This window comes from Anopheles marshallii, chromosome 3, assembly GCF_943734725.1.
Source record: "Anopheles marshallii chromosome 3, idAnoMarsDA_429_01, whole genome shotgun sequence".
Lineage (NCBI taxonomy): Eukaryota > Metazoa > Arthropoda > Insecta > Diptera > Culicidae > Anopheles > Anopheles marshallii.
The window spans coordinates 48,476,342-48,491,844 of NC_071327.1; the positions used below are offsets into that span (position 1 = coordinate 48,476,342).

Below are 15,503 nucleotides of genomic sequence, written 5' to 3' on the forward strand. Positions count from 1 at the left end.
TCAAAGGTACAAAATCAGATTGAACTATATTTAAAATTGATTTTTATGGTTTCCAATCAGTCTATACCTATTAGGTTTAGTTTTAACTAAATAACAGCCATAGTATTTATAAATAACCATAGTATTTATAATTTGCCTATCCCAAGTCCTATCCGATAATTATTAATTATTATTTGCCATCATAAATTAGGATTTTTTTTTGCAATTCAAACAATGTCGTTGGTGAACCAAACTAACACACTAGCCGCTTTTATTTGGGTGATCTATCCTGAAATGTTGTTGCTCTACAGACTTTAGCACAACTTGTCACAGTTGTTAGCAATCATGGAGCTGTAAAATAGATCTTCTATTCGAAACAAAGCTGTGAAGGTCGCAGGCCTACGGTACCTTCTCTGTTGACTTGTGTTAACAATCGACTTTGAGATGGAGCATGAAAAAAGTGGGAGGACACATAAACACGACCATAAGGTGTCAATATTTACGGACGTTTGTTTTAGAAGGGCATCTCGCACGGTCACCCATTGGCCAGGACGCATGCGTACGGTTCACTTCCTGTCGCTAGCGCGGGCCATAAGGTTCGGTAATTTTCTCATGGCATTGTCTAATGAAGCGGAACATTGGGATTCGCTTCGAGCAGGGTCGCATGGATAACTGATGGGTGATGGGTATGACTTGGAACACGATCCAAACCACAGTTCTAAAGGAACGGACCTATGGGGGTGTATGGAAATTCCAACAAAACACCACCAAGTCCAACACAGACAACCATCATCTCTAACTACCCCGTATAACTAATGCAAACGAACCTCAGGGAAATCCGATAATCGTTTGATCATCTGTTCAGTGATGCGAAAAATGTGATTCCTGGCTAACCAGGCGGCCAGGATACGGTGACGAAGTCAAAAGACTTCTCTGTTCAGTCATGCGTGAAAGGGACCTTTAACCCTACCGGTTGAAAAAATCATTCCAGCACGCGGAAGTGTATGTAAAACCAATGCCGAGGAAAAACGAGATACGAATGATAGTGGAAAACTGTATGCATGTCTGTGAATGTTATCATCTTCGGCTTTATTGGAATGCGGTTTTTTTCTAGCATGTTCAACAACAAGATAAGGATGTGTTTGTGCGCTCGTGTTCACTGGAGCATGAATTATGATTTCGTTTTACCAGGCAAACATACGATAAAGGGACAAACATCCAAACATCTATGAGAGGGCGTTGTAAGTGATTTATAACTTTTTTGTTAATTTAAGGGAGTATTTGGCACACACTACACATCCATAGCAATTACTTTGAGGAATTTAATTTAAAGAAAGAAAGGCAACATTTCCACACAAGCGGATTAAATCGTTCAGGTAACTGATTTCTTTTCTTCCCCATTAATAGCATAGCTTTTCTCCGTTGGTCATCGGAAATGGTTGTTAGTTTTCCACAGTTAAACACACCCCCTAACCGTTGCGTGGGCTATTTAATTACAGGATTACTGGCATTGCTTGACACCCGTATTGGGTTCCTGAAATTTGATGAATGAAGTATTTCCTCATTCCAACACTATTCAGAAGGAAATTGTGAACGGTTTTATAGGTGGAAGAAATGGCAAACACGCACTGAGTTTGGTGCATTTCACATCGTTTAGTTTGCAATTGGTGTGTAATGAGGCGTGCAGTAATTAGCTTCAGGTGAATGTGTTTATCACTACATATCAGTGTGGCAACGAAACTTGTATGAACACTTGATTGAAAGAAAAATGCCATAAATTACTTTGTGTTTCGATTCGACACAGCAACCACACCCTAGGAAAATGGCTAACCATCCGATTGCATTTCTTGCTCACCTTACAATGGTGTCATTGCGTTCGATGGCCACACCAACATGTACTTGACATTGCATTTTTCGCTTTGCCTCAGGGTTACTCGCTGGCATACAGATCAAATAACGCAGCTTGCTCTACAAATCAAGAATGTTCTCGTTGTTTGTACAAGTGTAGATTTAACGCTTATCGGCGCTTGTATGAGGGCATCGTCACTTCTCAGGAGAGGCTAGAAAAACTCTTGACTTTGAAGTTGTGGGCGATTAAAGATACAGTGACACAAAATGATAGGAAAAGCCTCTATGGTTGCACTCACAATCCTGTTCCTTGTGGTGAGCTTGCAATAGCGTCAAATCGAAATCAACCCACAACACGTGTGACAACAAGAACAATAATGGTTAAACTTTTAGGTAAATGGTGCTCCAGTCGATCCGAACCCAGCTCCAGTATCGAAAGCGATCGCGCTCATCCATCATCTATCCTATCTGATCGACTATCTGGTGCAGTACGTGTTGGGCAGTGAACATGACCGAAAAACGCCTCAGGATGCAGCGGACTATTATCAGACGGCGCTGGTAGAGGGGAAAAATCCACCCGGACAGGATACGAAGGGTCTCAAGCCGGATAATGGACGCGCGCGTCAGGAAACGGAAATCATACACAAAATGATGAAGGTCTAATACACCAGCGACGATGAACCGATGCATGAAGGTCTGTGCAGTATTGCAATGATCGGAAAGAAACTAGTGGTCATCTACCATCGTACGCGGGATTTGTTGCAATTTCTGCCCAAGTCGATGACAAAACTTCTGCGTGCACACACGTCTATAATTGTAAATTAATAGTGTAACTGTGTGTCACTGTTCGAGCTGAAGGTACTAGTGGGCACTGTGCTGGAAAATTGTAATCACCTAAACCCCGATAGATCACCGGGAGATTTGGTTGTCGTTGGCCAATCCTTGACATGGTTGAACATTGACGGTGTGACATCGACAATTCATCGTCTTGAAATAGATCGCTTCCAGTTCGCGTGTGCCGGGCTGATGGAAGGTTCATTAGTATGCTCAACCGGTCATTACGGTTGACTATAGACCAGACCCACCATGGAAAGGTATTTCAAAGTATTTGTGTGTTTAGTTGTTGGCAAAGTGATTTGGTTTGTTTTTTTTTTTAACGGTACCAGATTTGGCTGTGAAAACACGGATTTAGAGAGTCGACGGAGCAATAGACCGTGATCCGACACAATGTTTTAAAGCCAACTTCGTGTTAGTGCTCTGCAAGGCACACCTTTCAAGAACGTTGCTGGGTGTGGACAGAAACAGACCGTTTTTTGGCAGTCTGGAGCTGTTTAAAATTAATTGCACGCAGTCTCGGTGAATGCGATGTGAACGGTATTTGTGTATTTGCGTTCTTTTTTTTGGGAAACTTCTTACCATTCGAAGAACAAGAACAATATGAGTTGATTTAGCCTGCGTGTGTTTGTGTGAGCAGTTTTTTGTGCCTTGTTCTTTAACAATCTCACAGCAATCCAACATATAAAGCCCATGGAGAGGGTGGGTTTGGTTCACGTCATTCTGCTTTCGATCCGGGGCCTGCCAAGGTGATCCAGTTCCCGCTCATGCGATCGATTCGTGCGCGTTTCCATACCAAGCCACGTCCATTCTTACCTTCAACAGAGAAGGGACGGCCCGGAGGGTGTGTTTGTGAGTGTGTGTCCCCTCCGTGCTTTGTGCAGGCCACCCTGCCACGATTTTTTGCATTTGCCACGCTTACCATTGCGCACTTGCTAACTGGACAACTTTTACGCTTTTGTTCTCCTGTCCAGATTACACCCATGTTTCTGCGCCCTCTGCACCTTTCCAGTGTTGGTGCGGCTGCAGCAAAAAAAAAACATTCACTTTGGACTTGCTAACACGAGCCCGGTTCGTCGGAGCGAACAGGTCTCGCCCGACCCGGCCTATACCGATTGCCCATAAAGCTTGGCAACACGTTGGCTTGATTGCGTAGATTTCCCCCCGGAGTCTCAGCTGCTGCAACCCGGCGGCTTTTATCGTGGTGTGGTGCACTGGCTCTGTTTCGCTCTTTTGTCCCGCACAATTTTTGCACCACTCGTCCCATTTCAGCCATCAGAGAACGACCTTTCGGAAGACTACAAGGTCTTCCGCCCCACGGAGCGTACCGAAATGCACGGCAGCGGGCAGCCACATCGGGTCGACATTTCACTGTACGTCGAACGTTACAGAACGGAAATGGCAAACCAGGTAGCAGATCGATCGGTGGCTAAAACCAGCCAAGAACTTACAAGCGAACCAAAAGTTGGCAGGAAATTAAAGAGCAAACCGTTCTGGGAGCGAGTTATTAACGAGTGTGTGGGCTTCCGCTCTATGGCTGAATGTCACGCAAAACGCAGTGATTTAGGAACCCGGCTGCCAGTTTCCAACTGAACTGAAGAGTATCTCTTCTCTCTGCCAGGAGGACCTTTCAAAAGCACTTACCACCTTTTACGTGTGTGAGCAAAAACGTAAAATAACAAGAACCCGGCATTCGTTGAGAAAATTGTTTCTGGTTACTTATTGCTGTACTGTCAATACTGTCACGATGACAGTTAGTAAACATTAATTACGCCTCACAGGCGTCAAATGGCAATAACCGCGCATTGTTTATCTCGTAAGCTTCTTGCTTTACGAGGCGAGCGGAATGAACAAAAACAGTGTCGATACGCGTCTTTTAATGCTCAAATCGGTTGACCTTCGTCATTACTTCAATGCACCGTCGTTTTGAATAATGCGTGTCGGTATGGTGTTTACCATCACTAAAATTTGATTTCAACACAAAAACCAGTGTTGACCAGGGTGGTTTCAATGTTGAGGTGAATGTGTACTTTTCAAATTTCTGTTAACAAATGCATGACTGCTGGTGGTGAGTGATGGATGAGAAATACAGTTTGTCAAAGCGTTTGATTATTTGATTGTAGCTTTAATTACTTCAAGGTTATTTAACAACCAGCGACAGCAATGAGTGAGTGTGTGAAATAAGACAAAATGTGTTAAAATGAATACAGTTGTTGGCAACGATAAATTTTTTGTCAAACTAAGCGAATCTGTATGATTCAATTCAAAAGGTTGTTATTAGATTTTCGAAATTCCTCACCAAATCGTAACGCAATCATTCCTCGCTTGTGACGTGTGTGTCTGTTTTGACTACGAAACGGTTGCTCAAGTGTCGCGAGTGAGTGCGTCCAAAGCGTCGTTTTATCTGTTGAGTTTCGACCACTAGCCGTGGATACCGGTCGCTCTGCCATATGATTAAGTATTCATTGACCTCCTCTAGCGGTGGCGTTTCGCTGCCGTTAAACATCAGATGAGGACGTCACTTCAGTTAATGCTCAAATGTGGTTCTGCTCAGTTCCAAAACGACTTGCTACGAGAGAAAAGTTCGAACGATTTCAGATGACTTTTACTACGACCTTGGACCACCGATTAAGGAATTTGTGTCCAAATTAGCATTCGATTGATCTTGCGACGTGTGTCCGCATTGTATGACATACCGTACAGCAAGAGTTAGTAAATGACGTCCTGTAGTGACAAATGTAGGTAAACAAATAGCTGTTTTTTAGTTTTACAAAAGACATACTCTTGTAAGCAGTTTTTAACAATGTTGCAACGAGAAAATACGCCATGACGTTAAGTGTTGTTCCTCTCAACTGGATGATTCACTTTCATTCTTTAAAGTCTTCATTATTTCCTCCGAAAACGGTACTATTACTTCATCGCATTGTCGAGTGAAGGAGAATGAAAAATTGGCATAAAACTCGCTCTCATTTAATACCCCATCATCATGATCGATCACGAAGTCCAGCCTCTGCAGCCGGCCCTCCAAACGATCGTTCCCGACCATCGGTTGGCGTGCGTGTGGGAAAAAGGAAAAGAAATGAAAATATCGATGCCATAATGCTGATGGATTTCTCCTTCCCCGCGCGATCATGGTATGCATTCCCGCTCGGAAGCCACACGGTTCGAACGCAACACATCCCAAAAATGGCCACGGTTTCGTTGTCGGTTACGTTACCAGTTGCGTTACGCAGCCCGTTGTGCCCGATCCTCTCGTGCCGCGGTACGCCCTCACAGACACATGTTGGTGCCACTTTCTTCCTGTCGGGCGATGCTATTAATTACCGCTCGGGAGTGAAAAGACAACGGCAACGACACCACCAAACATGATCTTCACCCGATCGTATAAGCAGCAAAAGCCGTCCGGGAGGCAAGCGGGCTTGACAGGTTCGTCACTTATTACATCGTTACCGTTGAAGTCGTCCCTCTCCTAAATCCGCCCCTTCTTAAAAGGATGAAGGAACGGCAGGAATTACGAGCGAGGAGAGCAGCATCCTGAACGCAAACAAAGCGAGAGCATCAAAAGACTTCAACGCGCCCGTCAAAAGAACTTTTCGCAAGTGACGAACCCTGCGTGTTTGTCTCGCATACGCGATCAGATCGAACTACGAGGTTGAGCGTGTGCCTGTTTGGGCAGTACTTGTCGCGGCTCGTTAAGGGTTAGCAAGGCGGATGGCTGGTTTGGTACAGGGGATAGAGAAGTGGTTAGACACTCCACTCTCGCCCGCTCCCGTCTAACCGTGCGTGACGAAGCTCGGTTTTGTGACGACGGGATGTGGGAATGAGGTAAGCGACTACTTTGGCGCTGGCGCTGATGGAAGAAGAAAGCGAAAGTGAATTACGACGACCGGTTGTCTGCGGTTGTCTTGCACTCACCTTCCCATGCGAGGAGCAACCTTTTGCAACGGGTACGATCGAACCGTTTTCGGAAAAGGGCCGCTCGTCGGAACTCGATCGGGCGGAACGATGTGGAAATGGAAATGATGATGCTGCTGTTGCCGTTGTTGCGACCGTTTCCTTTAAAGCTAGCATTTGCACAACCTTCACAGGAAGAATGGGGGGCATACAAGCGCAAACTTGAAGGGAATCCAAGATACAATGAACCGGAAGTGTGGCATCCAGTCGGTGGGCAATTGTGGCACCGTGAGAATGTTAAAAGAGTGAAAAATGCACTCACCAATGACTTTTGACCTTTTGCACCGTGCTTGAGGGAGTGCGATATCTGCGGGCATCTTTATCTTTAATGATGGGGCATTGTGCATTTACCTGTTTTTTACCTTTCATCTTGAAGAAGACCTTTGCCGTGCCGAGGAGAATACAAAGATGGCTTTGGGTTTTCGGAGGGCATGCTCGTCAGGCTAACCTGGGATGAAGGTTATTGTGATCCTCATTTACAGTGGGAAGGTTAAAGAAACTATTCTCTACTCAACGTTATTGAAGAGGAAGCATTAGTTTGCTGATAAAAGCTCTAAAGAATAAAGGTGAGAAGATGCATTAATTCTAATTTCCATTCAAAATATGTAAGAGATGTAAAATACATTTGAACTCTCGAAAAGTGAAAAATTCTCCAAAAGATGGTTCGTTCATTTTCTCACACATTTTTATAAGAAGAAAAAAAAACTATCCTGATGATGACACCAACTCAATTTCCGATAAGCAAGTTTATATCAACACATTACAATAATAAAGTTACGAAAGCAGAAACAACTTCCGTTTTCTAACAACACGTTGAGTTTGAGGGAACTCTCCTTTGGGACCATAAACCCAACCAGCCTGACGCAATAAAGTGTTGCAAAATGTTTGTAATTTTCTTTGTCGTTTGAGCAGTTTCACATCCACTACACGTTTATGAGCTGCTCACCGCTTGTTAGCTTGGTGGTTTCACTCGGTTACTTTCCTACGTACCAACAATAAATTATTGTCGACCAATAGTAACACTTTCTTCGAAAAGCGTCCCCGCGTTTGTTGAGCGGGCACGATTCTGATTTAATTTCGTTCGACAGCACACACGCCGGGCTAACGCTGCAAAGTTTCGGTTCGCCCGCCGGTTGTGTCATTGTGAATTGTCCGATGGTCGGTGGCCAAACCGGGTCTCCACGCAAGTGGCCACCCGATTCACCTGCACACCAAACCGGACCCGTTCGAACTCTGGCCGGTCGTTGGACTATGTTTGGGAAAGTTAATTATGCACTCCATCGTCGTCGTCGATGTCGCTACGTTGCGGCTTTCGTTTCGGTTCAAGTCAATCAGATGCTGGCAAAGGCAGAAGGGGACACCGACCTTCTACGGTTCAGTTATGCCCCTCTTCTTAGTCGCTGTTGTTTAGTATACCTTGTTTTCCTTCATTTCGGTGTACGACTAACGAGTAGCGAAATATTCACACGTCTCAACAAACGCGTCGTGAAATTGCGTTGCTCGTGAAAAGTAAGGCCAATACGGTGTTGAGGTGAGTTGTGGGTGCGCATGTCTAGAAGTTGGCACGTGAATATCAATGTGAAGAGCCGCCCAGTTTCAATGACATCGATTTCTCGATCATTTTCAATCCGCGATCTGCTTCGATCGAAACGCTCACTGCAACATGCAGTAATGACCTCTGCACGCTTCGATCATATCTGGCCTCGGTGTGGCAATTTTCCAACAGAATTATAGTGACAAGTGTGAATATGTGCTGGTAGTCATCTAACACGAATTTTACTTTTCACCGTCACCCTGGATCCACACCACGGTGGGTGAACGGGACACTGATTGTTTGCGGGAACAATTGTCACCTGAAGCACCTGGAGTAGGTGCGTTCCGTTGGAAAAGGAAATCGAAAGTGACAAAACACGGCTTCCGCTGGCTTACCGAACGATAATTGCAATGCGAAAAAGTCCAAGCGACAACGCGAACAGTGCGAAGCGTTTTGTCATACCGTTTTCCCTTTCTGTTCACTGTCGAACCCCTGCCTGTGCGAGAGCTCCCTTTTTGTGTGGCTTATGTAACGAAAAAATTGTCGCGAGACAGCGAGCGAAACATAATGGAGCAGTTTGGAGGAATATGGTTACAGTTCCGAAATCATTCCTAGATGATGCGAAACGATCCGAGTGAACCAGGGAAATGATTAACGAGCGGGTATGATTCGGGACACTCCTTTTTTCGGTAATGGATCAAAGGTTCAGTGATGGACTTGCAAGACAATCGTTGGGAAAAGTAGCAAAAAATGCTGTCCATTCTTCGATTTGATTGGTTTGACAATTTTACAGTTTGGACATGAAACCGTATACAAATATCCGGCAACCGACACCTGTGGGTAGCAGATTTGTTTTCGAAAGTATTATTAATCACCTCAAAAACGAATGTGATTTGGGTTATTAAACCGTAAAATGTACAGGCATCAGTTCGCTTTTGGTGCACAAATCAACATTTAGATGAAATAGTCAGAATATACATTTTATAAAAATTATCGAACCAATTTACAGAAACCAGGTTAGAGAATAGTGTTGTTTTTCTAATTTCAAATGAAACCATTTGATTTATTCAATCGTTTTGATTTATAATGTCTTCCTGATCCTGAGAATGATCGTTAAGCGTTGTAAATGGTTTTCAGCTTTAGATCTAAGCACCAGACAATGAAACGAAGACCACGATCAGTTCAAAGCAGATTTAGTGTAAAAAAAACGCTTCATTTCGAAACGTATTTGCCACGAACAATGGAACGACAGCTCATAATCTGCACCACGGTATTGGCAACTATTATCGCCACACCTACTGCTCGTCGACGACGGGTTCGTCGCACCCAAATCGCACACTACTGAGCAACAATTTAAGTCTCCCAGTGTGCGGTGTGTATGTTTTGTTTGCTTCTTCTTGCTATTTTCCCTTGTGCGTTTGTTGGTGTTTAGTACCAGCTCCAGATCGGACGGTATAAATCAAACCGGTATCGACAGTGCTTCCGGTTCCTGGACGACGCCGTGGGAATGAAATTATGGATAATCAGGAATCGGTCTTTCGAGGTGATTGCCACCCGGGAGGAATAGATTGGGATCAGTTTTCTGGTCAGATATATAACGTTTGTTAGCAGCTTATAGTCGATATTTACTGAAAGTTGTCCCTTCATACCTTTTATTTTTGGTAAGTTTTTATTGTTTGCCCCAGACATTACACATATTCCTCACTCTGCGGTGCACAGCTTGATGGCACGCTGCATAGTTTCATGTTAAACATGTACACACTCACTTCTGGTCCATTATGGGCGTGGAGCGGAAAACAAAGAGAACGGAAATGAGGTGTGCAAAAAACATTGATATCAACATATGTTTCATGGTATCGTGTTTCATGCGGTTCAATATTCGGATTCGAATTCCGGATGTGTGAATGTACAAGCGTTTTTTTTTGTCTAAAGCACTTGGTCAGGGTACACAACTACATGGCTTGGTAGTATTGAGTCAATTGGTTTATTTCAATAAATACTTACGTTCTATATTTAAATGATGAGTACATTTGCGTCATATTTAGTTCGATTGTAGTAATGTCTTACCTGAAAATAGAAACAAGTTTTAGATTAAAATATTGGATGAAGGAATTGATTTATGATCAGTTTAAAAGAGCTTTTTGGCACGCATTAAACAATATTGAACACTCGCTTGACACCAAGTCCATGCTTCACAAACCATTTCAATAATCAATGATAAATTCCCTCCAGCATCTAAGTATTGTTCACTGGGCAGATCTTTCATTGCACCGCTAAGCGAAATGCGGAAGCCTTTGTACTAGTGCTTTTTTTCAACATCTTCCATTCAAAACAAACCTGCAGGACCAGGTTGTATGATGGCTCACCCAGTCCAGCACAATCTTCGTGACGCTGAATGCTTTTCTTCAACCTTCCGTGAATTATTCGACACGATCGACATGATCAGCAGTTTGCCTGCTTGTTAGCGTCAGCATTCTTGTCGCTTGGGTCGGTTCGTGGTAGTACGCTGCTTTTAGACACAGCCAAGCCCATTTACACATGTCTCAATCTTGCCTGTAATCGTGCACTTTCTTGAGAAGGGAGGAAACCAACAGTAACATAACGATGGTGAGTTTAATTGCAAAATAATTATCACATTAGATCTGGATCAATTAAAGCTAAGGATTGGTATCAACGCGTGCACAAACGATGGTGAAACTGAAGCGTATGATAGCATTTGGATGGTTGGTTGTGGCTGTTAATGAACGACGGTTTGAAATAAATGAACCCAGGAATACAACCATATCCGTGGCGGAGGTTCGTTTATCCAAGTGTATGATTATTTTCTGTCGGAGAAGTTGGGACATGTGATAATTACCGTTGACTTATTTCTGTCAATTTGATCGTTGCAATTGAATACAAATATTTATTTCCTGGCTTTTTTACGCTACATATCTAAGAAATGTAAGTGATTCCTTTATGTAGACGTCGCGGGATGGAATGTCAAGTAGCATTTTGACGGACTGTGTAAACGGACTGATTGCGGTATTCATTTCAAACGTATTCACATTGCAATTCCTTTCTCGTCTCAACAATCTGTTTCTGAGATGGCTTTCAATCACCATCGCACGACCGTATCACTCAAGGACAGGTCAACAGGGTCATTTCTGCAGCACGCGAGAAGGTCAACAGGGGACGCAATCTCAAACCATAAAACAGCCCACACTAGTGAACAGGAAACAAGATGCTATGATACTCCGCTGTGCCACGATGTGTAGACCGTAACTCCATAACAAACAACAACGGGACGGTTTTGGAAGCGTTTAGCACGTTTGACAGAAGCGACATAAGAAGGTTCGTCGCTTATTCTGCCAAACATTCGTTGATGTCTTTCGTTTTCGGCACGGCTGTACCATCGTTCACTAGCTTGACGGTGGAGGTGATATTTGAATGTGCGCACTAAACAGTCACCTAAGCCACCTACCGTAACTTCAACCATCTTCTTTTTGTAGTCCCGGCACTATAGCAATCCGAAAACCTGTTTTTCCACCTCGAGTTTGGAGGATGAGCAGTGCGAACCGGTTGACATTTTCCCGGGCGCACTTTGCGTTGCGCATCAATTCCGGCTGAGTGAATACGTGTACGTGTGTGAGAGTGGGAGATTTGGGGGGATTTTCTGTATTTATCGACCGCCTGGTGCTGTGTGTTTACAAACATTGGCATGGTAAATTTGCATAGCTGGCAAATTTGGTATAGTGGCAACGCAACTCTATTGTCTTTGGCTTTTGAGCAAATTTGGACAATTGTTGTTTTTAGTTTAGAACCAGCTGAATATGGACAAAACATCTATGGCCTTCGTTAGTTGAAACAAATAAATTGATCACAGAAGTGGCACTGCTGGAATTTTTCATAATTAATTACAGATCGTATAACCTAGTCACCAACGCATTGGAGCATCATTTGTGCAACGGTGATACACAATTTTCACTACGATTCGACTAGAAAGCTATGCAAATCTGAGCTTTATTAGCAATTGTAACTCTCCAAACTTTCCCAAAACCATTCACAGTGAGTACGTTCACTGCGTTAAAGCGTAACAATTTCTTCTGCAGCGGGAATGCAATTTCTCATTCATCGTTTTTAATACACCTTTCGGCATGCGAATCGTGCGAGAATCGCGCCGAATCTTCACTGGCCATCAAATGATAGATCACTATCTTTCCCCATCAAAAACGACCGATGGGGCTGGGAAAAAGTGTAGCAGGAAAAGTGTGCCCAAAACATGCGGATTAGCGCTTACGGCGTTCGACTCGGTGTGCATTCCGTAACTGTTGAAATAGTAAAAGTTAGCTCCCGGTACGAGCCCGGTGGGTTTTGGGCTTTTGATCGAAATCGAAACCCAATAAAAACGCAATGCATGGCGTGATGCGTGGTGAGAAAAGCAGACAGAGTTTTATGCGATGAAAACTGGGTCGAATTTTACGGTGCTGGGCACCACGCACCCTGGTATTGGAATTGGTTGAGGTAATTTTGTTGTGGAGTGAAAAAGATGCAAGGCTCGTTGCTTTGTGGAAAACTTGGTGAAAGAACGCTTTAGAGTCGACAGAAAGCGATGCAGTCAGCGAAAGTGAGCGAATTTGACTAATCACTTTAAAATGCAGAGTTTAGATGTCTTACTTGTTCTTGAGTAAAAAATGAAGCTTACAATTGAACTTACTAATTGAATTATTTCCGAACCTCATCATATTGTGAGGCGAATTGTGAGTTTATTGCTTTGTTTGTAAAGTCTGTCAAGTGATCATTTATTTACCAACCCAATATCTGTTTATTTAATAAAACTTTATAACTTAACTTTATTTAAACGTTTCGCAGCATTACTTTCTGTTGCGTGATTTAATTTTTAAGACTCGAAAGAGAATGTTCTTGAAGCAAATGTGATGCTAATGGTGTAATTAAACCAATTTCACACAATTAACCGTTTCGCTTTTTTTTTAAAGTGACAAAGATACAATATGGTTCACTGTATCGTACAAACCATATTTATGCATCGTTTGTGCAGCAGCAGCAGTAGCAGCAGCCTAACAACACGGCATGGCATGGAGGAGCCACTCGTAGTAAATTACGCAAAACTCCATCACCAATTTCGAGTCTCACTTGGCACATTCGATCGCAAGAAGTAGCAGGTATGGGATGGGTATAGGTGTTTTTTGCGCTCCATAGAAAATTATGTAATTTGCAGCTTTGCCTCCGTCGACGAACGTCAATGTGATGACCATCGATGGCCAAGATGAGCCTTACGCACGCAAACGAGACAAACCGTTTGCCCATTTTCGGCGGGGAACGACAATTGTACGGCATGTGTCACGTTCATACGCAGGCACTCACGTCTCGTAACACAGCATCACATTTACCAGACACACCTCAGCAACGTCTCCGGTTGATCTATCGAACGATCAAGGGGTTGTGTGATAAAAATAAATAAATGTGCCACCATGAGATGAGCTTTGCGCGGCAACAGATTTCACATTCAGAGGATGCAATGGAGAGAAGATAATTTAATTAAAATACAAAACAATCTTAACAAAAACAACAAGGGTGCTTCTTACGCACCATGTCTTGGTTAGGATCAAACACAATATGATTTCAATCTGCACATGCTGTAGATAGTGTCAATCGGATAAACGTGAGCGTATACAGCTTCGAGGAGAATCTACCGCTACCGTCTGACGTTGTATTCAAATCGTCTTACTGACGTCTAATTCACCCAGTCGGAGTCAAAACATTGTCTCACCCTTTTTCCACAGCGCCGGCTTGTTTTAAGAGACCGTAATTAACATGGCTGCTAGCGTATTGAGGACCATTTTTTTAAACTTCTCGCCACTATGGAATGTTCCAAATCTCAAGCAACACTTTGTGCAACCCACCCTCTCATGCACAAAAACTCCATCGATTCGGTGCGATATGTTGAAGCTATTTGGAAGGGAGTCTTTTGCCGAGGTCAACCATTTATTGTGGCCTACTCCATGGTGCGGTGCGTCTGGGAATGGTTCATGCTGTCCGTCTCGCAGCGGGCGGACGTGGTGTTGAGTACAATAAACAAATGAATTATTACCCCCGAAGTAAGGTCCGAGGGCACTGTGCGAGCGGTTGGCTAGGCAAAACGTGCTGAGGACAACGAAACGTGAGTCTGTTGTGTCTATTGTTAAATTAGCGCTTGAGCAGCACGACGAACCACACGAGCTTTAGCGCGGGCGATTCCTTGGGCGCCACATTGGTGTTAGACCAAACAGCAACACACAATCCCCATTGCTTACTGAAGGGGTCAATCTTATTTATCCAATCAAAGTCCGTACGGACTCAAAACCCACTTTTCGGAAAGGGTTTTTGGGGATCGGGTTCGGTTTCGCTTTCGAAACGGTCCGGCCCCGGACCCACAACAGCTTTCGGGCGTGATCATGAAGTCAAAATCTTTGCTGGGTCCATTTTCACTTTTCACGGCAGCTAGTACGTGATTAGTGTGATTGGCAGCGTGAACCAAAACCGGTGGGGAAGCTGAGGTCATTGAAGAGGAAGAAGTAAAAACTACGGCCAAGCTATTATCGTTCATGACGCACGTTGATCGCGTGGTTTTACTGTAGAAGGTGTTTTATTTCGCCAATGTTTTTGCGGTATTCGTCCGTTTGCAAGCTCAAAGTACCCACTATGAACTGTTTAGCAAGATCCGACAAACCATGTGCTTATCAACTTTTAGCTTAAGTAAAACAGGCTTTATTACTTAGGTATTAAAAGGGTGCCTCCATAATTTCGCTCATTTGAAGCTCCATAAAGTGAGCATAAGAGTCTAAGTCGTGAATCGTTTTCAAAGTCTTGTAAAATAATTTCAACCCCATTCCATGTGAGCTGTTGTGGAGAGTGGAATAAAAGTGCACTAAAAGCTTCAAACATGTAAACACTCTTCCTTCAGCAAAGCGGTATGCAATAGCATCCTGGTGCTTTCGATTGGCAGTTCTATTAGGTCATAGATGCTGAAATCTAACGAGACCGTATGTCAGTATGGGCTGAAAAGGCTTGGCAGGGTTGAAAATTCGCCTGCCGATTCCTTTCTCAACTCATTTCTGGTTAAAGTGCATTAGTTTACGATTGCAGTTTGTAGCAGCATTATGCAATGGTACTTGCCAAACGTCGATCAAGTTGCCAGCCGTAGATAAGCTCGATTGAAACTACGCTTAAGGAAAGAATGGTTTGCAAAAGCATGTTTCTTTATCGATTCAGGCGTATTTAGACGGTGCAACTGAACGTGGAATGACATTAATGTATGTTTGAGGATTAAAAAAAGCAAGAAGTTTGTTGATATTTCCAAGTACATTTTTTAAAA

The 15,503-nt window shown here is 43.5% G+C and overlaps 1 protein-coding gene across 1 annotated transcript; it reads left to right on the forward strand.

The window, feature by feature from the left end:
• The first annotated feature begins 2,094 nt into the window (after positions 1-2,094).
• LOC128714670 (uncharacterized) lies at positions 2,095-2,490 on the forward strand. The gene is made up of 2 exons (XM_053809546.1): positions 2,095-2,142; positions 2,221-2,490. The coding sequence occupies exons 1-2, from the start codon at positions 2,095-2,097 to the stop codon at positions 2,488-2,490; spliced, it is 318 nt and encodes a 105-aa protein (XP_053665521.1).
• Positions 2,491-15,503: the final 13,013 nt, after the last annotated feature.

Bases quoted from the DNA above. Each gene is read 5' to 3' on its own strand.
- LOC128714670 (XM_053809546.1), top strand. From the start codon at position 2,095: ATGATAGGAAAAGCCTCTATGGTTGCACTCACAATCCTGTTCCTTGTG. The intron at 2,143-2,220 runs GTGAGCTTGCAA...TTAAACTTTTAG, and splicing joins TCACAATCCTGTTCCTTGTG to GTAAATGGTGCTCCAGTCGA.